The following is a 25,833-nucleotide window of genomic DNA, read 5'->3' on the forward strand; positions in this document are numbered from 1 at the left end:
AAAAGAAAAAAAACCTTGAAAATGTGAAAACGTGAAAATGCATTTTTTAAGTACTTAGAAGCGATAATATAGGTTAGATTACAACGTTGGTTGGTTATTGAACTTTACCATTTGTATCTAAAGCTATTGGAGTTTAAAAAGTTTTCAGTATATATGGTTGAGGGAGAAACTCGAGTATCTAAAATGTGAGGTTCTAGGGATGACAGGTGTAAGTGAAACCACCGAGGAAGAGGACCATACGAGCGAGGAGGACGAAGGTTGCACGTCTGCTAGGCGGTAGACGTGTTGCGTGATGTAGATGACGGTTTGCATAAAGGATAGATTGATTGCTGGGTGTTAGAATGTCCACCGTGCATCAATAATGTCCTTGCCTGACCGTCTACACCCTGTTACTGCGAGCAGCACCGCTGCACCATGTACAAGTGTCCTCCCTGGTTGGCCAGGAACACTTGTAAATGGGGAAGACCACCACCACTAAAAAATTTGTCACTCATCCCATAAGGTGCTCTTTTATCTTTACTTTGATTACTAACTTGAGCATCGAAGCTATTTAAGTAGGACACTACACCGATGATCGTTGTTACAGACTCATTTGTCCGATGACACTCTGTTTCGAATGATACGTAGAACCCTCCAAAACTCGCCATCAATACATGTTATTGATACAGAAATTTAGCCTAGCTATCAAAAATTTAACAATGAAAAATAATAAATATATGAATGCTTTATTTTCCCAACAAAAAAAAAAGAGATATGCTCAAAATCTATTTTACAGAATTTTGAGTATATGAAATGATTCCTTACTATATATTAAATCGATATGTCAATTAAGTTTAGGTTTTTTATGCTCAAAATCTATTGTAATATAATGTTGTTAAAGAGACCGAAAAACTCTAACTTGATTTGTTGTCATATTAATATTATTAGAAAAACTTTTTTTTTTAACAGGAATAAACAAAATTTGTTAAAAACATAAAATTTACAACGTGGACTGCATGCTGAATCCCTTCTGACATCTTGTAGAAACCAATTGAAAAAGTGAGAGAAATAACTCATACTCGAGTTTGTGGAAATTACAGCTTGGGAAACTATGGTATGAGATGAGAAATTAGCCTTTCTAGAAATGTGTTCGCAAAGTATTTCTCTAATAATTGAAGAAGGAACAATACGAATATCTCTTATCCATGTTCCATTATTCGTCGATATTTTTAATGTCTCCATAAATCATCTTTACGGCAAGTAAATAGTCTAACTCGATTACAATCTAATTGACATTAAGCTGCGAAGCAAGCTGGACGCCCTCTAAAATTGAGAAGAACTCCACTCGAAGAGGCAAATAGGATGTGGGAAGAGCCTTTGTTAGAGCACCGACAACGATGTCATTCTCGTATAAAAAATATTGATAAATGTAAGTATTCTTATAAATTAATTAATGAATCAAAGAGATAGTGTTTTGTTGTAGCTAAAAAACAAGGTGGTTTTTATAAAACCATTTTTATTGATAGAGGTAGAACTTCTACTTCGTGGGGGTGACAAATTATAGGTGTCGGAAGAAATGTGAAATTCACTTCAGTACCTTAGAAAAGTGAGAACTGCACATTTGTAAATTCGTTAAAAGATAGTTATAAAATCTCTACTCTTTAATAAAAATTAGTCATGGATTTCTTTCCACTTTTCGTGACATCCAAAAAACGTCACAAAGGACGAAAAAAATCTATAAAATATTCGTCTTTCCCTAAAAAAAAAAAGCACCTCAAACCTTTTGCCACACCTTTTAAGTGTCATATAAATATCAACTTTTTTTTTACGTTTCGTGATGCTTAAAGATTGTCATAAATGTACGAAAATTTGAAAAACTCCGTGTTTTCTTACTAAAATTGCGCCTCCAGCATTTTATGACATTTTTTAACTGTCATGGAATCCCAATACAGTTAAAAAAATGTTACAAATAATGGAAAAATTCGTAGATCTCTATTTTCCCGTCAAAATCACGCCTCAATCATATAATGACAATTTTTAAGTGTCGTTAAATCAATAAATTTATTTCAATTTTCGTGACATTTTTAAATGGTTATAGATTTATAAAAATTTGAAAATTATCGTTTTTTTCCATCAGAGTTGCACTTTAAGCATTTATGGCAGTTAATCTTTTTTCTAGCACTTTTTACCATTCACAACTTTTGTTGAATACCATATCTAGTGTAGTCGTTAGTCTATAATTCTTAAATATTTTTAATATGGAATATTGATCAAATTTTAACATTGCCAAGAAATTGCAATATTACTATAATCATAGAATAGTTCTTATGATCAAAGCATTGTTTAGTTTTTCAAAAGTCAAAACTTCAAATTCCTCCCTCTCTTTTTAAACTTAAAAAGAAAATAATTATAATTAAGTTATTACTATTTAAGCACAATTTAATTAATTAAGGGTCAACTTGAATATAGTCGAACACTCAAGACATCTGTACGTTCTTCAAAAGTTGTAGGTTCAAATTCTCACTCGTTCATGTAACGTAGCATGTTTGAAAAAAAAAAAACTAGTTAAAACATGAATAATTTAACTTACTTATAGGTTGATGGTTGAAATATTCACCCATATTTTTTATATAAAAAATATTAATTTTGTGAAGTTAAAGTTTTTTAATAACAACTAATTAGTTACGGTTTGTTCACCAATTTTAGTTGATTTAAAGTTAAATTCCAAAATTTATAATTTAATCCTTATGATTTTAAGAGTTATAATTCAGTACTTACCATTCACACTCAGCCTCAATATGGTTTCCATAATTCTAAAAATTTAAGTTTAGTTAGAACTAAAAAGTAGGGATGACAAAAAAAAAAAACTCGTCGGACCTGATCCCTACAGTACTCGATCTAGTCGGGTCGAGAATCATCGATTTGATCGAGGATGGGTCAAACCAAGGATTCTATTTGGGTTCCCATCGGGATGGGGTGGGGATGGGGGAGGTCCTGCCCCGTCTCCCTCCCCGTTCCTGCCCGTTTAATATCTTATTAATATTTTATATTTTTATATATAGTAGTATAAATATATATGATTTATTATATATACTTTTATAACTTTTTAACAAAAAGTCTAACTCCAATTTCTTCTTGTATGAGTAGTAGTCCAATTCTTTTTATAGATCCTTTTCAAAAACTAACCAATGTTGTTCTAAAAAAAACTAACAAATGAAAGTATATATATCGGGGACAGTATCTCGCGGGAAACCCATTCCCGATCGAGAAATCCCCATCCTAAAATTTAAAAGACGGAGGTGGGGATGGGGAAAATTTCCAACGCGGCAGGGATGAGGATGACCCCAACCCCGCACTATTCCTATCCCTACTAAAAAGTAGTTAATAATTTATTGTAGTTAATAAAAATTATTTTTTACTCAATAGAAAAATCTACCTTTTTTTTTATACTCAAATCCAAATCTCTAATATGACTTATAAGTAGCTAACACAATTACTCAAACCAGAAAACATTAAAAAAAAAAACCGTATCTCATATTAAACACGGTAACAAAAAACACAAATTGGAAGAAGTGTGACAACTCCATACAGACCAAATTAAAACTATAAGAACTGATAAAATAGAAAATTATAGGTTAAAATACTTTTCGTCTATGTACTTTTAAGTTTTGGTTCAATTTGGTCTATGTGCTTTCAAAATGTTTATTTTGGTTCTTCTACTTTTAATTTTTGTTCATTTTAGTTCTTATACTTTTCAAATATTTTGTCCTACTATGGTGACTATTTTTGTCTTTATTTGCAAATTTTGTACAAAAATTCTGGAAATATTTTAATATAAAATTATACTTACATCTCAAGAAAAATATTGGATGTATTGTCATGTTGAAATTGTGATAGCAAAAATAAGAATAAAAATAGAATTAAGAGACTAAAAAGGAAACCTTTTTAAAGTATAGTAACAAAAACGAACGTTTTGAGAGGATATAGACTAAAATAACCAAAATTAAGATTACATTGATCAAAATAAACGTTTTAAAAATATATAGACAAAAATGAACCAAAACGAAATCAAACTAATATTTTAATAAAAGATTTTAAAACTATCACGGACATTGAAAAATCCACTCAAACCATAAAAATCAAATTTATAATTTAACTCAAATTTACTTTTTTTTTTCTTTCATCGGAATCCATAATCTTACCATTTACCATTTCGCACATCATTTTTTTAGTACAATTATTTGGCACACCATAATATATTATTTTATTATGTTGATCCCACATTTTTAAGGGTGTTGATTTAGCAAACAATCAAACAATAATACCAAAAGTTTTCCATTACACATCATTCAATTATATATTTGTTTTCCCTCGAAAAAAATTATATATTTGTATTTTTGTTGGGAAAAAAATGAAAAAACAATCTAATATTATTGGCGTGGTGGGCCCCAAACGTAATAGTCAAATAAAAGTTCGCAAAAGTAGCCGAAATCTCAAAAAGCAAAATGCACCACCTTCATAATAATATTAATTAGTACAGTGGAGTGGGCCCCACGCCACGTCATCCTATGCGCACCTCCACGTACACCAACCTTATCCACTTCCACCCCTTTTTCCCGCTCTCTTCCGCTTCCTACGCCTTACTTTCAAATTTTCATTCCCATTATACCCTTCTGGTCAACCCTCCCAGTCCTTCAGACAGTTTCACGTGCTTCTGAAGCACCAGATCAAAACCCACCTCCGCTCCTCCGTTAAATACCGTCTTCCGTATATTTCATCGTTTTATCTTTATCCTCCTTTTTCTCTTTCTTTCACTTTCCCAATCTTTTTACCCTTCTGAGTTTTTGCCTCTCCAATGGCGACCAATCTCCCCGTTTTCCACCCCCTTCCGATCAGAGCTTCTTCTTCTTCCTCTGCAAAATCCGAGCCTAATCGCCGGAAGGCCGCCGCGCCGAAGTGGTGGTCGCCGATCTTCGGATGGTCGTCCGAGCCGGACTACGTCGCCGGTTCCGCCGCCGAGCCGGAGCACGAGACCGGACGAGTGAGATCCAGATTCACGCCCGGCTGCTTCACGGAGGAGAAGGCGAAGCTGCTCCGCATGAAGACGCTGGAGAGCTCCACATTCCATGATATTATGTACCATTCCGCGATCGCGTCGCGTCTCGCCTCCGATTTGTCGGACAGATCAGCCAAGAATTAGATCTACGAGCTTGCTTACGCAGTGAGGTAATGTTTTTTTCGAAATCTGTACTGCTTTTTCTTTTTTCTTTTGTAAATCGTCGAAACGACCTAATTTGGGGGAAGAAGGCGAATCTCTCTTTCCGAATAAATTTACCTCTTCGTTTGCCTTCAAGATCATTGTGTAGATTGCAAAACGAAATGCAACTATTTTGCGTCTGATTGTTGATTGACGACGATTGATTCTGGACTTTGTTTTCTGATTTTACTCTCATTCTATATGCGTCGTAGAGGTAGATCACACATCTTGATGCCGGCGGCCTTGAAATCCACGCCGGCCGTTGTTATTCTACAATTAAACAATTAAAATGATTACCAAAATCAAATGTATTCTCCCTGCCCTAACGATTTCTACACGGAGGTAAATTTAATGGAGTCGAAAAAGGATTTGAGTTAATGAGATTTTTAAGTATCATCTTAATGGATAATTTACATAATTTTTAGCCATAGTTCTTTCGCTGTTTAAGTTCTAATCTTAATTGGACTAGTCGTAAAACGAAGAGGAAGCTAAGATAATTCTTCTGTACTGTGAAGGATCTAGTTTCGGATAAACAGAATCCTTGTTTCACCAGGGAGAGAATATTACAATTGTTGTTCTTTTATGAGAGCTATATTTTAAATAAAATATTTAAATACTATTTTCTATCTATTTTGATCTATAGAAGTGATTATTCCCGTCCCTCATTTTAACTTTTATTTAATTTTTTTCCATCACAACTTTACCATAATATTTCAAGATAGACAAAATTTTATATTAAGATTTTAATTAAAAGTCCTAACATCTATTTTTTAAATAAGTTTTGAACTTTCGACCTCGGAAAGTCGGAAAGGCAGCCACCTGACCTTATTTCCTCTCAAGTAACCTTAATCAATTTGGATCAATGAATCATCTATGATGGTTAAAAGAAGAATTATTTGTTACTCGGCTATGTTTGTGATGGTTGTATAGTCAAGTGTGTTTGGATTCAAATAAAATGATTTTAGGTATGTATATTTTATATGCTCATGTTTATATGGCTTTTGTTTTCAAAATCAATTGGAGAACAAATAATATGAAATTATTAAATAAGAATATTATTTTTTATTTGAGAAAATTTGTTTAAGCACAAATAAATAGTTTATTTTTCCCGACAATATGTGAAAATAGTTGGATAATTAAAATTCTATCATTGTTATTTCAGAAATAAAACCTTAGTATATGGTTTTTTTTTTCAATTAACTTAACTCAAAGCCTAAGTCATTTAAATGAGATACATTTTTATAGAAAAGTATTATTTTAACTCAATGATTAATTTCAATTTGCATTGTAATACTCAGAAAAAAAAAGAAGAAGAAAAAAGAATTGCATTGTATAATGTATACTATTTTAAAAAAAAAGAATAATCCATGCTCTTAATAATGTCTCGTGGAGGGTGATGTTTATATAATTCAATACTTAATTTGCTTTAATAATAATAATAACATAATCTTTCCTCTTAAAAAAATAAATAAATAATAAAAAATAATTCTTTAGATTAAATAATCTGGCTAGTTATTTTCAAATTATATCGCCATTAACAGGAATCTTGATGACAAACGTACACGAGTAATAATGCTAAATTAAGCAAAATTAACTAATTTTTGGCGTGTCTAGATGTTAGGTTAAGAAATGGTTGTGGTCCATTTTAATAATTTTTGGGTTGTTAATTTATTCAATCTAATTAATTCAATCAAATTATGTAAGATTAATTTTAGTTAGCTTGTTAAAGTGATATTATGCCGTTTGTTAATATTTTTCTTTTTTTTCCCTCTTTTTTAATAAATAAAAATATAATTGTGTTGGTTAATGGTTTTTTTTTTAATTTCTTGTTCTCTAAACTTTTAAAATAAAAAGTGTAAAGTTTTTATATAAAAATTAATTTTTAAAATTAAATCTTAAAAAAAATTATGTCATATATGTATTTATTTAATATTTAATGTGCATTTTATAAGTTGATAATAATAAAATTATAATTTATTTATAATTTGAAAAAAAAATTGAAAATGGAAATAAAAAACAATAACTTGATCTTTGTTGTTTTTTAAAATTTCCATACTGACGCGTCCTAAAAATGATAAATGAGAAACAAAAAGAAATTATGGAGTGAAAACTAGAAATAAAAAATGGGAACATTACCAAACAAATGTTTAAAGCTAGTTTGGTAACATTTCTGTTTCTTGTTTCTCGTTTTCAATCTTATTAATAGATTTAAGCATTTGACAACTATTTCTTGTTTCTCAATATTTTAGAAACATTCTCAAAATGGTATAGAAATTTTGGAAACAACATAAACAAGTTTATTGTTTATCGTTTCGTTTCCAATTTGTTTCAAAAATATAAATAAAAGTATTGTTTTATCATTATTGAATTCATGAATGTTGAGGTTATATAATTCTATTTTTATTACTAAAAAAGAGGAAATAGAAACATTAAACAAAAACGTTACCAAATGGACCCTCAATAACGAGTTTTTATATTCGGGTTGGTATCCAAGGCGTGATATGTAAGTTGTTATATTCAAGTTGATTTTGGCAAAAATCAGTACTAAAAAAACTTCAATTTAAGAAAGGAAAAGAAAAACACCAAAACTAAGATGAATTGTTTGAAGACTAAATCAAACAGGCTTGGCAAGATAACAACCCTTTAACAAAATCAAAATCACCCAAATGGCAAATTTCATCCCATTCAAACTCAAATGACTATTTTTCAATTTGATAGTTTATAAATCGAGATGATTAAAAAGTACACTCCAAATCAACTAAATACCGTTGGTAATGTGACATGGAAAAAAGGGTTAACTATCTACTAAAAGAATGTAAACCAGGACCAAAAATCAATTATTTTTCTTGAAAATAACATTGGATAACAAAGTTGAAACTTGTCAACCTGAATGTAGTTTAGAAAAGAAGGTGTCACTAAATAAATAGCAAATTTGGATGGAGTCTTGCTTGAGAGGAACTTTGCTTGCATCAGTTTTTAGCAGTCTAATTTAGTGAGCAGCACTAAATCTTTCTTTCAACTTAATAGTCAGGTCTAGTGAGATTGAATCATTTCTTGTGATTCAAAAGAAAAGAATGAAGCAGACCAAAGCGAGTGAAAGTTGCTCAAATCTTTTTGGTCTAAAAAACTAATTAAGACATCAATCTTCGACTAAAATGTTGTAAGTTCGAATCTCCACTCCCAAATATTGTATTAGAAAACAAAAAACAAAGTTGAAATTTATCAAAATGAACATATGATAATTGACATCTATTATTTTGCTTGAAGTTAAACTCTCTATCCCAATATGTTATATAAAAAGCAAAGTTGAAACTTGAGATTGAAGCACAAAGATATTTTACCAAAAAGAAAAAGATAATGATAATAATGACGACAGCCCACAGATCCTGATGGACCAATTGGCGGTTTCAAAAGTCTTCAAGAAAATTATTAATGAAACTAAATCACTTTCCAATTCATTTATTGGCTAATCTAACCTCTTAGGTAGGAATTAGGGGTTTAAGAAACCCACCCAAGCCGTTAGCTATACTAAGACTGGCAGAGTCAATTAAAACTTAATTGTAATATTATTTAAGAACGATATGGTAATCAAAAGAAAATTCATAGAGATAGAGTAGGTATATGCAAACTCAAAATTATATTCAAAAGGGGAGATTTTGATAAGTTTGAGTTTAGGTTAATACCCCATAATTAATAATCAATTTCATCATTAATAAAAACTCACATCATCCCTCATCCATGAGATAATTCTTCTGTCCTACATTATTCTTAAACATATTTCAAACGTTAATAAACAGACACATGAGAATAAATCAAGAGTTTGAAGATTGAACCAATTTACAGAAGAATTTACATGTAATCAAATTCACAAGCAGTGGAGAAGGAAGCAATGCCTGAGACAAAATCAGCAGCTGACTCTGGCCTGAAGCCTTTGCCTGCAACAATGAGAAGCTGAGCATTCTCATTGAACTTTGAAGCTTAATCTTAATCTTTCATTTTGAGTTGCTCAGCAGCTTCAGAAAACTAAATCATTCTTTCCAGACAAATCAAATTTTAATCATCCAACAGATTTCCCAACAATAAGAATTTGACGAGCAGAAAATTCGACATTCATCATCAGCGATAGATAAGCTACTTAGATCTGCTATTCTTCTCCTTACCCAGTTCCTTTACCAACTGATCAGAAGAGGATTATGAAAGATCAAAGCTATCTCTGTTCGCTGACAAAATCATCAGCTGTTTGGTAGATTGCAGATAGAACAAACATAATGCTTCTCTTCATCACTTCAGTAATGCAATGTGATGGGGACAGGTAATTGCCCATCAAAACCTGTGGACTTTCCCCCTGAAAAGATCTTAGCCACAATGTTATTCACAATACAAATTTCTACAGCATAAAGTTTTTAGTTACTTTATAAAAAGAACACTCTCCTTCCCCAACTGCAGACTTTCTTCAGTGTTTCAAACCATACAACAATCTAATAGCAGTTGCATCCTACAGAGAATTTACTTTTACCTGGTTTTCAGAGTAACCCAAATGAATTGCAACCCCACAAGACAGAGAGAGAGGAGGCTAGATTTTGATCAGGAGTCTCTATATAACCAGTGTTTAATTTAAGTTCTACAACATAATGCAGAAAAATGTTTAGATGCTGGGTTTTTTTAAAGTTTTTTTCGTAGAACTAATTCATTTCAGTTATCAAGTTTCATCTCTAGTGGTATCAAACATGATTAAATTACTCACTCCAAGAAAGCCTCAAAAAGCAAGAGATTACTCATCAAGTGGCTTGCCGTATGCATATTTGTGGGGCTGAATATAATCCAGTCACCATCTTGAGACTCTCCAGAAGCCCACAAAGCCTCCAAATTATTCCATATCTTATCAAGGGGAAAGTGCCCATATGTTCCTCAAATGAAGTGCCATGGGCTGCCGAGGACATTATAAGATTAGAATGTATACAACACAATGAGTACACTGTTTATCCAAAGCAGATAAGAGGAAATATAAGAACCCTTCAGATGAAGAGGACAAATTTTACTCAAGGAGGATAGCTCTTGAGAAATCTTCCTAGTATTGTAAATCTATTTCAAATCCTAGCAGAAAAATGCAACCAAACAGAGCAGCTCAGCTAAACAAAAGAGTGATATCGATATTACAAGAAGAAAAATGTATTACTAAGAACAAAGTGCAATTCTCATTTCTCAATATTATGTACAAACGAATAGGGTAGTTCCCAAGTTTTCAGATTAATGATGCACAATGAGAACTTACTCCATTGCATGATGTCTAGGGATACAGAAGTAAAAATTTAAAACAAAAATAAACGTTCCTATCAATCATATGAATGTCTTTTATTAGCAGACATTAGATTTCTCAGCTCGATCAAATATTCATCATTGGATATGTGAAGTGAAGCACGAATGTTTGACACCTGTCCTTCGTCTTCCCAACTTAAAGGTCCAGAAGCATACAATGCCCTAATAAAAGAACGAAATACGCTTAGCTCTGACCTGTGGGATTTAGATACTACTTCTTCATTAGAGCTTGAATCTCCTTCTCCATGTCCCCATCCTGTAGATGATTCAGCATCACTGTAGTAATCCTCATCCTCAACTTTATTACTATGATGAGCTACAGAAATAAATGGAACCTTGAAAAAATCATCAGTGGAACTATTACTACCAACAGAAGATGCACAACTATCCGTGTAACTGTGGGTTGAGGTTCCTGGAATGAGGTTGCCCTCTCTCAAACCAACATCACCTGTAGAGACTTCGATATTTTCAGTAGGAAAGGGCGAGTTCGACCTAATCCTATGCAACTCTTGGGGTAAATACATATCATCGGTAGTTCTTGCTAATAGAGGCAAATACCTAACATCTTTTTCAGCGACTTTCCTTTTCTTGATAGATACTCTTTGATCTTCGGAATTTCTAGGCAATTGCCTTTTTTGTGGTCTGGTAGGAAGCACCACCACTAGCTGTCGATCCTTACTTTTCAATATGTTTGGCTCATTCCCTACACTTGTCTGCCTCTTTCTAGATAATAAACCTGAAAGTTCAGGCGCCTGCCGCAAAAAAAACACATGTTCAGATGATTGTTCAATTATTGTTTCAAGCACAAAATAGATTGCAGCATTCCTGCATTTTCATTAATCACACAGAAGAAAAATGAAATAAAATGCACGCAAACAAAGCACAGCAAATCATTGAAACAAAATTCTTTTGATGAGCAAACAGATGACCTAAAAATGCATAGGACATAAAGGAAAAAAAAACAATGTATTTAGGTTAAGGGTTTAGGGAAATTTGTCTGAACTTGTTAAAGGAATTTACCTTCCCAAGGACAAACCATTTGCCACCATGCCAAGCCTGTCGAGTTCTCAGATGAGATTGGCAAACCATTACGTCTAATGGTGATCCAAGTAGTCTTGCTATGTAGCTATCAACTCCAACAATCTTAATTATTTTTGCTTGTTTCCATGAGAAATTGTGGAATACTTCGGCAAGATCACCAGCGGCCCAAACATTTGGCCCTTCGACCGGGGGCGGACAGGGCCTAATCGCACTCCTCGGAACCCTCTCCACTGCTTCCTCAGGCGTCATCGGAAACGAACGATATCTTACGCTATACGTATGGCCATTACCAGAAATAATCTCAGCACAACTCCACGAGCCACCCGAAACCTGCTTCTTGCTCAACACCTCCACTTGATCCCCCTTCTTTAGTCTCATACTTCCGATGATCTTAATTCGAAACAAATTGCAAACCTGTAAAAGATTAAAAATCCAAAATATAGAAATAAAAATCGTTTTTCACTCATTCAGCAGGCCATAGTAAACAAACGGAACAAGATGAGAGAAATAGTAGTAATCAACACAGAAAAACACGATTAGTCGATAACTAAAATATTCCTATACAATGTAAAGGAGACATACATATAACTTCCAATTTTGAAAAGAAGAATAAACTCCAAACCTGAAAAAGGAAAAATAACGTAGAAAACTGACGGAATCGAAAGAAGTCAAATGCAAAATTGAAGTAAAAAGAAAGCAGAATTCGATTGATTGTAAGGTGTTGAAAAAAAAAACAAAGAAAAAGAGGAAACAACGAAATTTAGAGGCTTAGAGAGCGATCGATACCTGTGGAGAAGAATTAAGCGGAGTATGGACAATGCTCTGAATCTTGTTCGGGAATTCTTCAATTGAGTGAAAAATGAAAACTTTGAAAGAGATTTAAGAGCAAGAGTAAATGATAAACAAGTTTAAATTCCCAAACCAATGGAGGAGTCGGAGTAATACGGTGGTGGGGACGGTCCCGAATAGTTCGCTCGGTAATTTCCTGGTCCCTTGGCTGCTGTGTCTTGGCGGCGAGTCGCTTTGGGCCTCTGCCGTTTCGTAACCAATGTGGGCTTTGGGCTGACTGCTCAATTTGGGCTTCGGCTTAATTACCCATATCTCTGCGATTCGACTTCAAATTTAGGTTAAATTACGGGCAGAGTAATATGGTTTAGATTTAATTTCAATTTAATATATAATTGATATTAGATGTGTTTACGGGTCGGGGTGGAAATGTGGAAGTATTCTTGATTCTCGTTCCTAAACTTGTTCATCAGTTGGTTTTTCTTTTTATATCGCCGACTAGTTGGTTTCAATTCAAATTGACAAATGTTTTTTGTTTTAAATCACGTTTCTAGGAAGTGGGAAGTTTATTTCACAGAGGGTGGCTGCTGTGAGCATTCGCACCGGCGAGAGGGAGAGGGACTAGGAGGTTTCACCGACAAGAGGGATTCGAGGGCTGGGCTACTAGGATTTGTCATCGTTATCGAAAATGAGGGTGGCTACCGATTGAGAGGTGTCACGTCGATCGGTTTAGGAGAGAATCATTGCGATTGACCAACGTGTGTATACCCCCTACTTGTTCCTAGTCTCGTTTCAGTTCCATCCCCATGAAATTTCCACAATATCTCGTGGGGATTAGGGTGGGATTAGATTCCCCACGGAAAATTAGTCCCACTTATTATTGTTTTTTAAAATAAATTTCTACTTTTTGTAGGACAACAAATGCGGGGATGATGATTGAACTTCCGACCTTATGAAATCAACAGGATACCTTAACTGCACTAGCATGTATTAGCAAAAAAATTATAATTAAATACATATAAAAAATCTTAAATGACTCTTAAATCGCCTCATAAAAACAATATAATATTTCCTCTTAGTCAATTATTGAATAGTAAAATATAAACATGTCATAATAAGTCCACAATATCTCAACAATAAAGTCGAAAAGTTTATAAAACATGACAAGGTGAGAGATCAAACTCACGACTTCTTAGTTGGAAAATACTTGGCTCCTCAACAATGAGGAAAAACTTTGTCCTCATCACCATTAAATATTTGACAATTAAGAGAGAGAAATACAAAAACATAAACATTTTTTAAATAATAATGAGTTGTCAAGAGGACAAAGTTTCTCCTTATTGTTGAGGAGGCAAATAGTTTCCTTGGTATATATTTCTAATTGGAAAATACTTGCTTCCTCAAGAATCTTGTCCTCTTCACCACCAATTACCACTTAACTATACTCAAATTTGCATCTCTTTAATACTTTTAATTCAAGAGAAGAAACAGCTGAAATGTTAGCAAAAAGAAAAAAGATAGGTTTTAATTATAAGCGTTGAAACCAAGGTTTTAAATGTCGATATCGATGGAAATGTTGAGATCTTAATTTCATTGAAATATAGATAAAATGTCGATGTTGATGAATATTTCTGTAAAAGTTAGAAAAATTAAAAAATCGTAAAAAATATTTAAATTAACAAATAAACATTTTCTCATTTATAAATTAGTTAAAAATAATTAATATTAATATTATATATATTAGTGACATTTTGTTTATATTTTTCATATTTTGTCGATTTTTTTGTACTACGATGAAAATATCGATTCCCCTTTATGTCGATGTCGAACCCATGGAAACCTGAATACATCTATAGAAATGTTGACGTATCAACGGATATTTAGAATCATGGTTGAAACTCGTGGTTGATTGACTCCGAATATGATGTCACTAGGCTTAATAATTAAATAAATAAATAAAATTTTTTTTTTGAGATAAATAAATTAATTTATTTGAAAAAGAAAAAAAAGTGCGATCCAAGTTAGTTTAAAGCCATACAAAATCGTCCAACACGACGTGGCGTCGTATTTCCCCCACGTTTTCCAGCGCATTTTAGTCTCACTTCCTTCTCAACCCAGCCACAGCGGCGCCGTTTTACTGCATCCACATGCGCGCATGTTAGCAAATTCACGTGAAATTTCCAACGCTTTTGGGCGCCAAACTCACCACGTCGAGTTCCGGCCTCCACTGCAATGCGAGCAGCGATTCAACCGTTTTCTCTTCAATATTCGAATTCGAGCAAGATTATGGCGTCTGGTTCGAGTTCCTTGATGTGGTTTCGGAAGGGGATAAGAATCCACGACAATCCGGCGCTTGAATTTGCGGCCAAGGGCGCCAATTTTCTCTACCCCGTTTTCGTCATCGATCCGCATTACATGGAGCCTGATCCCACTGCGTTTTCTCCCGGATCATCTAGGGCTGGACTCAACCGCATTCAGTTCCTCCTTGAGAGTCTCCTGGACCTGGATTCCAACCTCAAGAAGCTCGGCTCGCGCTTGTTGGTTCTGCACGGGGAGCCTGGCGAGGTCTTGATTCGCTGCTTGGAACAGGTATTTGTAGCGATTTTTCATGTCGTCTCAAAGGATATAGCTATTTTCGAATGGGAATTATTGTAAATTCATTCGCTCTCTTGCAGTGGAATGTCAAGAAGCTTTGCTTTGAGTACGATACAGATCCTTACTACCAAGCTTTAGACATTAGAGTTCAAGTAAGCTTGCTTGTTTGACGTTTTATGATACCTTGGCTAATTTTGAGTTCGAAGATGTGAGTAGTTCCAGAAAAGGAAATGAAAATTTCTTGCTCATTTTTGGGAAATCGAAATAGTATATTTTTGTTTCTCGCAGAATCGTGCAACTGCTGCTGGGATTGAGGTCTTCTCTCCTGTGAGCCATACTCTGTTCAACCCGGCAGACATTATTCAAAAGGTTAGTTTAAAAGGTCTCTATTTTAAATCAGTGTTCTTTTGTCGAATTCGTTGTTTAACTTTTAGTTACATTTCCATTTTTCTCACCATGTTTTATTTTCTAATGATAATTGTTGAGAAGAATGGGGGCAGGCCTCCACTGACTTATCAATCCTTCCTAAAGCTTGCTGGTGAGCCCGCATGGGCCTGTGCTCCTCTATCTCCCACGCTTTCTTCACTTCCTCCAGTTGGTGACGTTGGAAGAACTGAGATTTCAGATGTTCCAACAATTGAAGATCTTGGTTATGAAGACATGGAAAAGGTTTGAATCTTCATATAATTTAGTATGAATCTGTCGCCCGTACGTTTCATGAGCAATAAAAATTAGTTCAATGCAGGATGAATGGACTCCTTTTAAAGGAGGCGAAACGGAAGCCTTGAAAAGGCTGAAAGAAACAATGAGTAACAAGGTACAGCTTCTTCCTGAAAATTCTTTCAGGTTCTAAGCTCTATCTCTATGGGCTCATCCTTTTATTTCTTTCTTTTTGTGAAAACAAGAGGAAGAGATTCAATACTTTGGAATTTTCCCAACACACCTAAATTCATTAACAATAGTCTTTAAATAAAAAAAAAAAAAAAGAACCATGGAACAGACAGCCTAGTAAATGAACATTCCTATTTGGGTAAGTCAGTGATGAACATGCAAGGTTTCCTGATCGGAATTTTGCAGGATTGGGTGGCAAAATTTGAGAAACCCAAGGGTGATCCATCCGCATTTTTAAAGCCAGCAACAACTGTCTTGTCACCCTATCTGAAAGTGAGTGAAGTGTTGAAATTTTTGTCATCGATTTGTACGTTTGCTATTTTTTTCACTTTGGTATGTAGTAACGAGCTTTTTCCCACTCTTTATTTCAAGTTTCTTTTCAATTTTTATGGCAGTTTGGATGTCTCTCTTCCAGGTACTTCTACCAATGTGTTCAAGAAATATATAAAAATGTCAAAGGGCATACGTCACCGCCAGTTTCCCTTATTGGACAGGTCAATTAATTGTGCCTATGAGACGTGTAATTTTAAGGTGTCTCTGTAGTTAGTAACAAAATATATATTTCTCCCTTGACAGCTCTTATGGCGGGATTTTTTCTATACTGCAGCTTTTGGAACACCTAATTTTGATCGGATGAAGGATAATAGAATATGCAAGCAGGTACCTAATATTGCACAGCTTCTCTATTCATCTGAACTAAGCCATATAAATGTAGCCTTCATGCATAGAAGTGAATGGAATATGTATTCCCAGCGTTTGCGTTTGAGAATCCTGTAACTAGGTATCAGCATTCACGTCCAAGAATCCTGTATCCAATTTAAACAACAACGGAATCATCTATAGAGTATTGAATAATGGAACTACCGCTTCTCTTCGTTTCAAAATTTTGTCATCAGTAGCTGTCCCAACAAGTTTTGAAATCGTTTGCTACCACGTATAGGATATGCAGAACTTAGACGTCACCAACTGTTTGAAATCACCAAGTACTTTTATCGTCGGATACGTAGAAGTAGGATGTGTATATTCAGGAAACTGTCTAGGACTTGGGCTGGGCGCGGGTGTCCCGGGTATAGGAGAGCAAAGCTCCGACTCCCAGTTACCCCAAAAAAAAAGGAAAAAGAAAAAGTCAGAAACGGTCCTGCAAATGTGATATCCTTTCTTAGTTTAATCATGTGAGGTAATCAACCCAAATCCAGTATCTACTGGATTAGAAGAATTGTTTAAAGAGATTTAAGCTATTCAACTATCAGGATTAACGTAACAAACGTTGACCCATGACCTGGTAGCATTATTTGTTTACTTAAGGCTGTACTTGCTAAAGTGAACAAATAAAAAAATGTAGATACCTTGGAATGATGACAATGAACTCTTGGCGGCTTGGAGAGATGCAAGGACAGGATTTCCTTGGATTGATGCCATCATGGTGCAGGTGAGTCTAATTTATCCTTTTACAATACTCTCTTAATATTTAGGTGGGTGAACATAGTTCTACTAGGTCATGAGATAGTGAAACAATATTTTTTTTTTTTTTTTTGTGTTTTTCTATTGTAGCTTCGTAAATGGGGTTGGATGCACCATCTAGCAAGACATTGTGTTGCATGTTTCCTAACTCGGGGAGATCTGGTAAGTGACTTAGCTTGGAAAATATTAAGGCATTGACTTTATTTTTTTTATTTTTTTTTATCTCGATGTCATTATTGTGATTTATTTTTTTCTCTGTGCACCTAGTTTGTTCACTGGGAGAAAGGACGTGATGTGTTTGAGAGGCTTCTGATTGATTCAGATTGGGCGATTAACAATGGCAATTGGCTATGGTTATCATGTTCATCATTTTTCTATCAGGTTTGATTGGTTTTATAGTAATCAACTAATCATCTTAATGTTAGAATCTTAAGTGCTAGGGGACCTTTGGGGAGAATATTTTCTTATTTTTCTTTCTTTCTTTGAACTTCATACATCAATGAAATTTGTCTCTCAAAAAATAATATCAAAGATTCTCTATCACCATTATGTGGCTTTGAATTTGGTGAATTGCTGACGCTGTTACTCGCTGGATCATTTTAATAATAAAAAAAGAAAAAGTAAATAAATGCTAGATATGAGATGAAAATATCATGACATGTGAATTAATGATAAATGATAATATTCGATAACTCTTTCTTTATACTGCAATTATTCACTTTTATATTTATTGATCTTGTTGGTTGCATTTGATTGTCAGTATAATCGTATATACTCTCCTCTCACTTTCGGAAAGAAGTATGACCCCAACGGTGACTATATTAGGCATTTTCTTCCAGTATTGAAAGGTATATAAACTAAGGGTCTATTTTCTAATTTCCTTTAGTGTATTTTCATTACTGTTTTATTAGAATAAATTGAGTTAGAATTTGCATAATCAGATGCTTGTTTATAGCCATTTTATTCTGGACGTTAATGTTGATTTTTTAAAACTTATCTGATCATAATTTTTAGAAATTGTTTTAAAAAGAAAATAGAAATTATTTTGTAAGCAATTGCCCCTAACAAACCCTGAATTTCTCATCTTTTACCATGATTGGTTGTGCCCTATTTTGCCTTAATGGAATCCAAATGTTAATTGGCAGATATGCCCAGGGAGTACATATATGAGCCTTGGACAGCTCCTCTCAGCATCCAAAAGAAAGCAAAGTGCATCATTGGTACAGATTACCCAAAGCCAGGTTAGTAGTTCTGCTACGGTTATTCAGGTCAACCATGATCTATTCCTCCTGATAAAAAGCTTTATATATTATACCATGAAAGAGCAAATAGGAAACGAAATTTAAAAGAGAAAAATAGAAGAAAGAATATGTAACCGAGTGTAGCTATTGGTAGCTGTAAAAACATCTCCTTAAATCGTAAAAACTTGATTCTATTTGTTTCGCCCATTTCTACTCTTTGGACATCTTCTCTTCCTTCCCTCGTATTTAATAATATTTCTCAATACAAATTTTCATCAAATTGTGTTAGGATCCCAAATACACGGAACAAAACAAGATAACTATATATATTACAATATCAAAAAGATGTTGCAGAATCGATAGCCTTCCGAGAGGGCTATCTCTCTCCCAAAGAACTATGCTAAGTTCTTCACCAGAACTATTTTCCAAAAGATACTTCCTCCTATCCCTACCTCTATCTATATCTAACTTACCCTTAATAAATTACCATTACCATAAATACCATAAGGCCCCTAACTAATATACTAATACTATTCTCAAACTACCCCTATTAGGACTCTTACAAATGGGTCTTGTTAAGAGATAGATGCAGTCTCTTATATATTATAGAGTGCTGAGAGATAGACAGAAAGTATGGAATTTGGGTTCTTAAGGAAATGAGTATATAGAGATGTACATGAGAGAATACTTCCTAGGCTTATCTATAGTAGATAAAGCGAGCTGTTTATACAACACATTATGGATTTTGCTATATCTTTAGGAAGGAAGGATTCAAATACTTGTAGTTGATAGTGTTGGATTCACCACCTCAATTTCTCAAGTCTATCATTTTTCTTTTTCAGTGGTGTCACATGATATAGCTACCAAAGAATGCAAGAGAAAGATGGGTGAAGCTTACGAACTAAACAAGAGATTGAATGGTGTAATAAGTGAAGAAGATTTGGAGAACCTGAAGCGAAGCTCAAAGGAGGAACAGAGTCAAAAAGTTCAAACGAAATCGGAAAAGACAAACAATCACTGACTGGATTCAGCCATCATAGTGCTTTTTCTTGCATCTCCCGGTTGTGGTAAGAGCTTTGAACTCAAAAAAGTACTCAACTAATTAATTCAAGGTTCCCCATCAACGTAGAATAACAATGATCCGAACTTATGCTTGTAATTTAAAAGGACACTCTTGATGAATGTTGTTGTAGTTTACTGTAGAGACTTTCATCTATAGACATTGTTTGGGCTAATGAATCGATTGGATGAAAATTTTGTTTGTATTGATGAAAACTAATGCTTCAAATATAAATGGATGTTAATATAATTTCAATACATCTGATAAACTTGATTGCTTAATTTGAATCATTTACAACAACAATCTTCGAAACACTGTATAAATGTAGTTTGAATTTTTGGTTTGTATAATTGGCTGCATGTTTATATAACCAAAACTTGATATTTAATTCCAAATACAGCGGATTTGCAAATATAGCAAGAAATAGAGGCGCTCAACTCAAAATTAAAAAAATGAAAGTGTCAGTATACACTCCGTTTTGATATACCTAATATCAAGTATGTTAATGATATATTTTATATTAGGAATATTAGTTATATTAGTGATGTATCTAATTTAAAGTATATTAATGATATACCTGAAATGAAGGGTATGTCTAGATATATCAATAAAAAAACCTACATTATTATTTAAACTAAAATCTTAAACTTGAAAAAGATTTATTAGCGAAACATTATATCAATCATATAATCAATTATAATATACTTAAATCATGTATATTGATTATATAACTAATATACCTATTGAACTTCATATATAGTAATTATAGTAATTAGTATGAGTGATATATTTAAAATAAAATAATATAACTAATATACTTGATATATAAATAAAACCTTACAAATTACTTAAACTAAAATCTTCCCCTTAACAGAAAATTTATAAGTGATATGCATAATATAAAATTTAGTGATATACTTTATATTTTATATATCAGTAATAAGGGCAAAATTGTAACGACAAAGAAAACAAAAAATTTGATTTAAAAAATATTGTCATATTTGCAAAGCTGAAAAGGTGTTTCTACATATACATATATGGCCAATATTTTTGCTAACAGTTAAAAAATAGCGTTGTATATTCTTATAAAATGTTTTTGAACAAGGTCCAAATTTAAATGCATAGTATCATAAAAGAGGTATCGTCTCTTTTTATGGCTGTTTGGAAGAAAACCCATTGAAGTGGCCTCAGGCCTCATCTAGCAACCATCACCGAGACCGACATGTCGTTGAAGGAACAGATTTGTGTTGCGGATTGCGGTCTGAGCTCAACGCCATCCTCTAATTGTGAGCTTTTGGGAATGAAAAATGCAGGCTGTTTTGGCAATGAAAGTTGAGCAGAATGGTTGTGAATCATGAAATAAACATCGAGCATGGTGGGTCTGTCTGCTGGTATTTGTTGGACGCACAGAAGACTGATGTGTATGCATCTTAGAGCTTCTGCTTTTTGATCGGAGCTGCACAAAGTCGAATCAATCAATTCTTCTCCTCTGCCATTCACCCACAGCTCCCATGCCTGAAAATAATTTACTCAACATTTTTCATTCCCAAAGATATGTGTGTGTGTGTATATATATATATATATATATTTATTTATTTATTTATATAATGCTTCAAGTACTGCAACTTACGTATCCTATGAAATTGACGGGTTGTTCCACGTCATAATTGTGGTAGTTCTTTTGCCCTGTTACGATCTCCAGTAACAACACCCCGAAACTGTAAACGTCTGATTTTATCGAAAAAATACCCTCCATTGCATATTCGGGTGATATATAACCACTACAATAATATGTGTCTTTTAAATAAGTTTTATGTACATTAATGTAAAAGAATATGAAAAAAAGAAAAAAGATATATAACTTATTAAGCTTTTTAATCACAAGTATGATTAAAGTAGAGCAGCATGAGTGTCTGTCCAATGTCGTTTTTTCTTCATTTCATATTATATAGGTCTTACAAGTCAAATTAATACCCTAAGTCTATATATGAATCGGCTTAAACTTTTTAGTCTAGTGGTGATTTATAGAAGAGTATTGAGTGAAATAGATAGTACTCACTATGTACCAACAATCCGGCTTGTGTTTGCTTCATGCTCCATAGGCTTAAAGATTCTGACCATGCCGAAATCTGATATTTTTGCATTCATCTCATCATCGAGCAAGATGTTGCTAACTTTTAAATCTCGATGAATTATTCGTAGTCTTGAGTAGTTGTGAAGGTAGAGTAGTCCTTGAATTATCCCTTGGATTATGTGCAAGCGTTTTTCCCAACTTAGTATTAGCTTTCTTTCCGGATCTGTATATCCAAACTGTTCATTAGAACGAAAGAAATAAACCTCGAACAGTACAGTTATACATATATGCGTGTGTGTTAAAGCTGCCTAATTGACTAACCAAAGAGGAATGAGTCAAGGCTGTTGTTGGGCATGTATTCATATACCAACAACCTCTCTTCTTTATAAATGCAGCAACCAATAAGCCTAACCAGATTTGTGTGTTGCAGTTTGGCAATCAACATGGCTTCATTCTTGAACTCCTCCAATCCTTGTCCAGAATTCTTTGACAATCTCTTAATGGCTACTTCTTGGCCATCACCCAAACTTCCCTGCAAAAGCAAACTCATTTTAAGTTCGATGGTGATTCAACATGTTCAGACTTTTATATTATAATCATCTTCTTATTTCATATCAATATTTTACCCATCATTCTTTGTACTCATATATAGTGATTCCTTATGCTTCATTGAAAAAATATATATGATGCTTGCCTTATAAACTGGTCCAAAACCACCTTCTCCGAGCTTGCATTTGTCAGAGAAGCTATTTGTTGCAGAAACTATACTTTCAAAGCTAAAAAACTGCAACTCGGAGTTCTTTATGTCTCTTCTTTGTTTGTTCTTTATTCTTAGAATTTTAGATATGACCCCCATTTCATGTAGAGAATTTTGATGATCTGGGTCCTTCTTCCTTATTTTTTCAATAGCTGGGATTAAGACAAATAGATGGTTTCAATTCATATGCCATTCATAACTTACAAAGACATTGAAAGTGAGAGTCGAAGAAATTAAAATATATATTTTTTGACTTCAATAACATATATGGTAGAAATTTGAACCACGACATGTTGATTGAGGATATATGTCTTTGTAAAGAAGTTAAAATATTGACTACCTTTTGAGTATTTGCGTTCGCCATTTGATGTAGAAAATGACACACAATAGAAGAACAGTTGTAGGTACTATTAGACCGATAAGAACTTGTAACCATACCCTGCTTTTTCCTGCACGAACTAAAGATTCCAAAACCAGTTAGGCCAAAATGTTTAACTTCTGCCCTGTGAAACATGGATTTATCACAGTTCAATTGATCACTAAAAATCGAAATTTAGTTTTGATGAGATTTTTTACTGTAGGGACTAAATTGTTATAAATTTTAAACAATAAAAACTAAATTGTTAAATACTGAAGTTCAGAAGCTAAATTGTTACCAATTTGAAAGTATAAGAACGTGTTTTTTTACCTACAAAATTTAGGAACTAAACGTACACATGAAAGGTGGAGGATAATTGAATCAAAGAGTTCATTTGAAACTCACGAGGATTAAACAAAAATGGCTGAAGAAGAAACTAACGGAGCATTAGTTTGAATATTACCTTCGGCATCTGCGTGTAGAGACCAAATAATCCGGCGACCTCCGACAACCGGAGTAAACATCGCTCCGATGGTCCACACCTCGCAGCCGGTGCCTTGTTCATTGGTAGAACTATAGGCGATGCAATCACACCTGGAAATGCAAATCTTTTCGCATTCATATATTGTCAAGTTCTCACTTTCTGTGTACCTCGAACCATTTCCCTCCATATCACCGAATCTCTGTGCAATGGAAAACTGTTTCGGCGGATTCCGGCATTTGGGTATTTTGTGCTCCCTTTTCCCCACACACCCATCTTCTGAAACGCCCTTGGGTGGCGGCCACACCTCGTTTTCAAAGAAGGGGCATTGGAGTTTCAAATCCCAAAAGCTCCCCTCCAAACTCCCATCATTGCGCAATCTCAACCGGGGTCGAATTTCAATGGCTCTGTTGTACTGGTAAGACAATCGGTAGGAGCTGGAGGCGGAGTAATTGAAAAACGTCTCGTTCTCGTTGGAAAATCGATCAAAAACCAAGTCACGATTGTTGAGTTCATCTGAGAACTCAAACCGGCCGTCCTGCCAGTCCCCGCTGGTCAGAAGACGACTCCCCGGCGCAATATCAGTAACTGGTTTGTATTGTTGGGATCCATTGCGAGGGTGAAAGATCCTGATAGAATCGAATAGTCGCCTCTCCAGGATGTAAGGGACCAAGTGGAGCCAGTTTTGTGGTTGATCCCAATTTTCATTCCGGGAAGCAGAGTGTCTGTTGGATGGTCAAAGCTCTGCCATAGCTGCCGCTTTATTGACCCATCTGGTTGAACTCGCCCAGCACAAAGTTGCCGCTGTCCAGCAGAATGGCGCTGCTGTTGGTGGCTTCTTCAACTTCAAATAGAGTGAAATTGTAGGCATACCTATTTCTTGTTCCTCCTTTATGAACAATTTTCAAGCTGCCGTTGCCGTCGATTGTGAGGCTGGGTGAGCCAGAGCCAGAATTTCTGGGGTTTCGATTGGCGATCCACACGGGATTCTGCGAATCTCTGTGGTACCAAATCGCTACATAAGTGTGATTCAATAGGCTGGGACTGTAAAACCCGAGCGTAAAGGTGCCCGTGGCTGAAACTAACCTGGACCCTGGTGTCAGCTCTTGGCCTTTGGCCAATACGTCCGATTGGGCGTCCGAGAACGCCACCAGCAAAAGCAGTACAAAGAATTTCTTTCCCACTCCCCATTGCCGATGAAATTAGAGTTTTTTCAACTGACGAAACCCAAACGCCAACTTTGAATTTTTGCTCTTGACCCACTTGACTTGGTGATTCTGGTTCTGCCATTGCCGGTCTTCTGAACGTGGAAAAGTAAGAGGAATTGAAAGAGGAAAAGTAACGAGTTGAACATTTTGTGGTTTTGATCAAGTAACTTGGAAATTCTGCTAGCCTACTTCGTCGTGGGTCTCACACGGACATTACACAATTCAAAGAAAGATGAACAACAAATTCTTACGAGCAATTTCTTGGGCAATTTGATTTCGTGAGACATTACGACCCACTTGAATCGGCAAGAATGGATGGCCTAAGTAGTTCGCCGGATTATCATGAACCGTTCTCCCGAGTCAAATTCGTGCAATTTCATCTTTTATATATATATTTTTTTGTAATCTAAGTCTTTATTTTTACAAAAGGTTAAAGTTAAAAAGACAAAATAATGATGTTTTATTTAGTAATGGAGTTCAACATCCTTTATATTTTAGTTTCATCCATAGACGTTCCATCTCTCAAAGTGAGCATAGTTTAGCGGTAATTAACATATATCAGGTTGTGAATTTGATTCCTCACCTCCACATGTTGTAGTAAAAAAACTCTCATTTTATAGGATTTAACACGCCATCGCCATCTATAATCGTTTGTTATCATAGAAAATTGATCTATTAATATACATATACCTACTACCAATTGATAATTTGGTAAAAAGTATCATTTTTAGTTTATTTATTATCATTTTCTTTACATTTATGGATTACAAAGACTTAATTTAAATTTTCTCAAAAAAAAAAAACCTTAATTTCAAAAGAATTAACACACTTAGATAGGTATCTTTTTTATTTTTATTTTTTAAAACATTGAGTCAACTATCAATAAACAAACAAAAAGGGTCAAATATGAAAACGACATTAAAGAAATAAAGAGATGGAAACTTGAGCTTTTGACTGATTAAAATATTATGTCGATATAATGTAAATTAGATTATTTGATATTGATGTTAAGTATCAACTGATATCTCTGATATATCTCATATAAATATCCAATATATCAATATTCATGAAACACGAAAATATTGTTAGTTACTCATCAATATGAATATAAATAGAAATAAAAGAATATAGAACTTATTTAAAAAAGTGAAAAGAAGTTGATTATTACTTGAAATAATTTTTATAAATTTTTTGGTTTACCCGATATCAATGCATCCATTAATATATCCTTACAATATCGACATCGACATCGACATTAACGTTAATATTGATATTTTTTTTTACTACAACATGCGGAGATGATGACTCGAACTCACAATTTTTTGATC

The 25,833-nt window shown here is 34.0% G+C and overlaps 4 protein-coding genes and 1 pseudogene across 10 annotated transcripts; 2 read left to right on the plus strand and 3 right to left on the minus strand.

The window, feature by feature from the left end:
* The first annotated feature begins 4,755 nt into the window (after positions 1-4,755).
* Positions 4,756-5,403, plus strand: LOC111018639 (uncharacterized). Its single transcript, XM_022294814.2, has one exon. It carries the CDS (start codon positions 4,835-4,837, stop codon positions 5,177-5,179), a length of 345 nt encoding a protein of 114 aa, XP_022150506.1. The 5' UTR covers positions 4,756-4,834; the 3' UTR covers positions 5,180-5,403.
* A 3,523-nt stretch (positions 5,404-8,926) lies between these two features.
* On the minus strand, positions 8,927-12,538 carry LOC111020085 (uncharacterized). Of its 6 annotated transcripts, none has more exons than XR_002602618.2 (5): positions 12,380-12,538; positions 11,573-12,007; positions 10,748-11,304; positions 9,981-10,163; positions 8,927-9,581 (listed from the first exon to the last, which is right to left on the minus strand). XR_002602618.2 is itself a non-coding variant. In XM_022296679.2 (5 exons), exons 2-4 carry the CDS (start codon positions 11,969-11,971, stop codon positions 10,764-10,766), a joined length of 861 nt encoding a protein of 286 aa, XP_022152371.1. In that variant the 5' UTR covers positions 11,972-12,007; positions 12,380-12,538; the 3' UTR covers positions 8,927-10,163; positions 10,748-10,763. The 6 variants fall into 6 exon arrangements, 4 of the variants coding, with proteins under 4 accessions (XP_022152371.1, XP_022152360.1, XP_087974217.1 ...); XR_002602616.2 differs by having other exon boundaries at positions 8,927-9,857; XM_022296679.2 differs by having other exon boundaries at positions 8,927-10,163; positions 10,748-10,808; positions 10,888-11,304.
* A 2,010-nt stretch (positions 12,539-14,548) lies between these two features.
* UVR3 (DNA photolyase family protein) lies at positions 14,549-19,884 on the plus strand. The gene is given in 15 exon segments (XM_022290142.2): positions 14,549-14,968; positions 15,055-15,126; positions 15,263-15,343; positions 15,464-15,643; positions 15,720-15,791; positions 16,052-16,138; positions 16,261-16,359; positions 16,442-16,525; positions 17,208-17,294; positions 17,417-17,488; positions 17,594-17,707; positions 18,087-18,174; positions 18,472-18,567; positions 19,410-19,564; positions 19,566-19,884. Coding segments are annotated over 15 exon segments (1,686 nt in total). The 5' UTR covers positions 14,549-14,611; the 3' UTR covers positions 19,608-19,884.
* Positions 19,885-20,674: 790 nt separating this feature from the next.
* On the minus strand, positions 20,675-22,557 carry LOC111022119 (G-type lectin S-receptor-like serine/threonine-protein kinase CES101). Its single transcript, XM_088116884.1, has 5 exons — positions 22,396-22,557; positions 22,023-22,233; positions 21,687-21,924; positions 21,258-21,408; positions 20,675-21,142 (listed from the first exon to the last, which is right to left on the minus strand). Exons 1-5 carry the CDS (start codon positions 22,555-22,557, stop codon positions 20,822-20,824), a joined length of 1,083 nt encoding a protein of 360 aa, XP_087973010.1. The 3' UTR covers positions 20,675-20,821.
* LOC148208841 (G-type lectin S-receptor-like serine/threonine-protein kinase CES101) lies at positions 22,473-24,496 on the minus strand (annotated as a pseudogene). The gene is made up of 3 exons (XR_015787055.1): positions 23,280-24,496; positions 22,799-22,907; positions 22,473-22,610 (listed from the first exon to the last, which is right to left on the minus strand). The product of XR_015787055.1 is annotated as a G-type lectin S-receptor-like serine/threonine-protein kinase CES101 (transcript).
* Between the last annotated feature and the right edge of the window lie 1,337 nt (positions 24,497-25,833).

Source organism: Momordica charantia (assembly GCF_013281855.1).
Source record: "Momordica charantia cultivar OHB3-1 chromosome 9 unlocalized genomic scaffold, Mcharantia_2.0 BLBB01000009.1, whole genome shotgun sequence".
Lineage (NCBI taxonomy): Eukaryota > Viridiplantae > Streptophyta > Magnoliopsida > Cucurbitales > Cucurbitaceae > Momordica > Momordica charantia.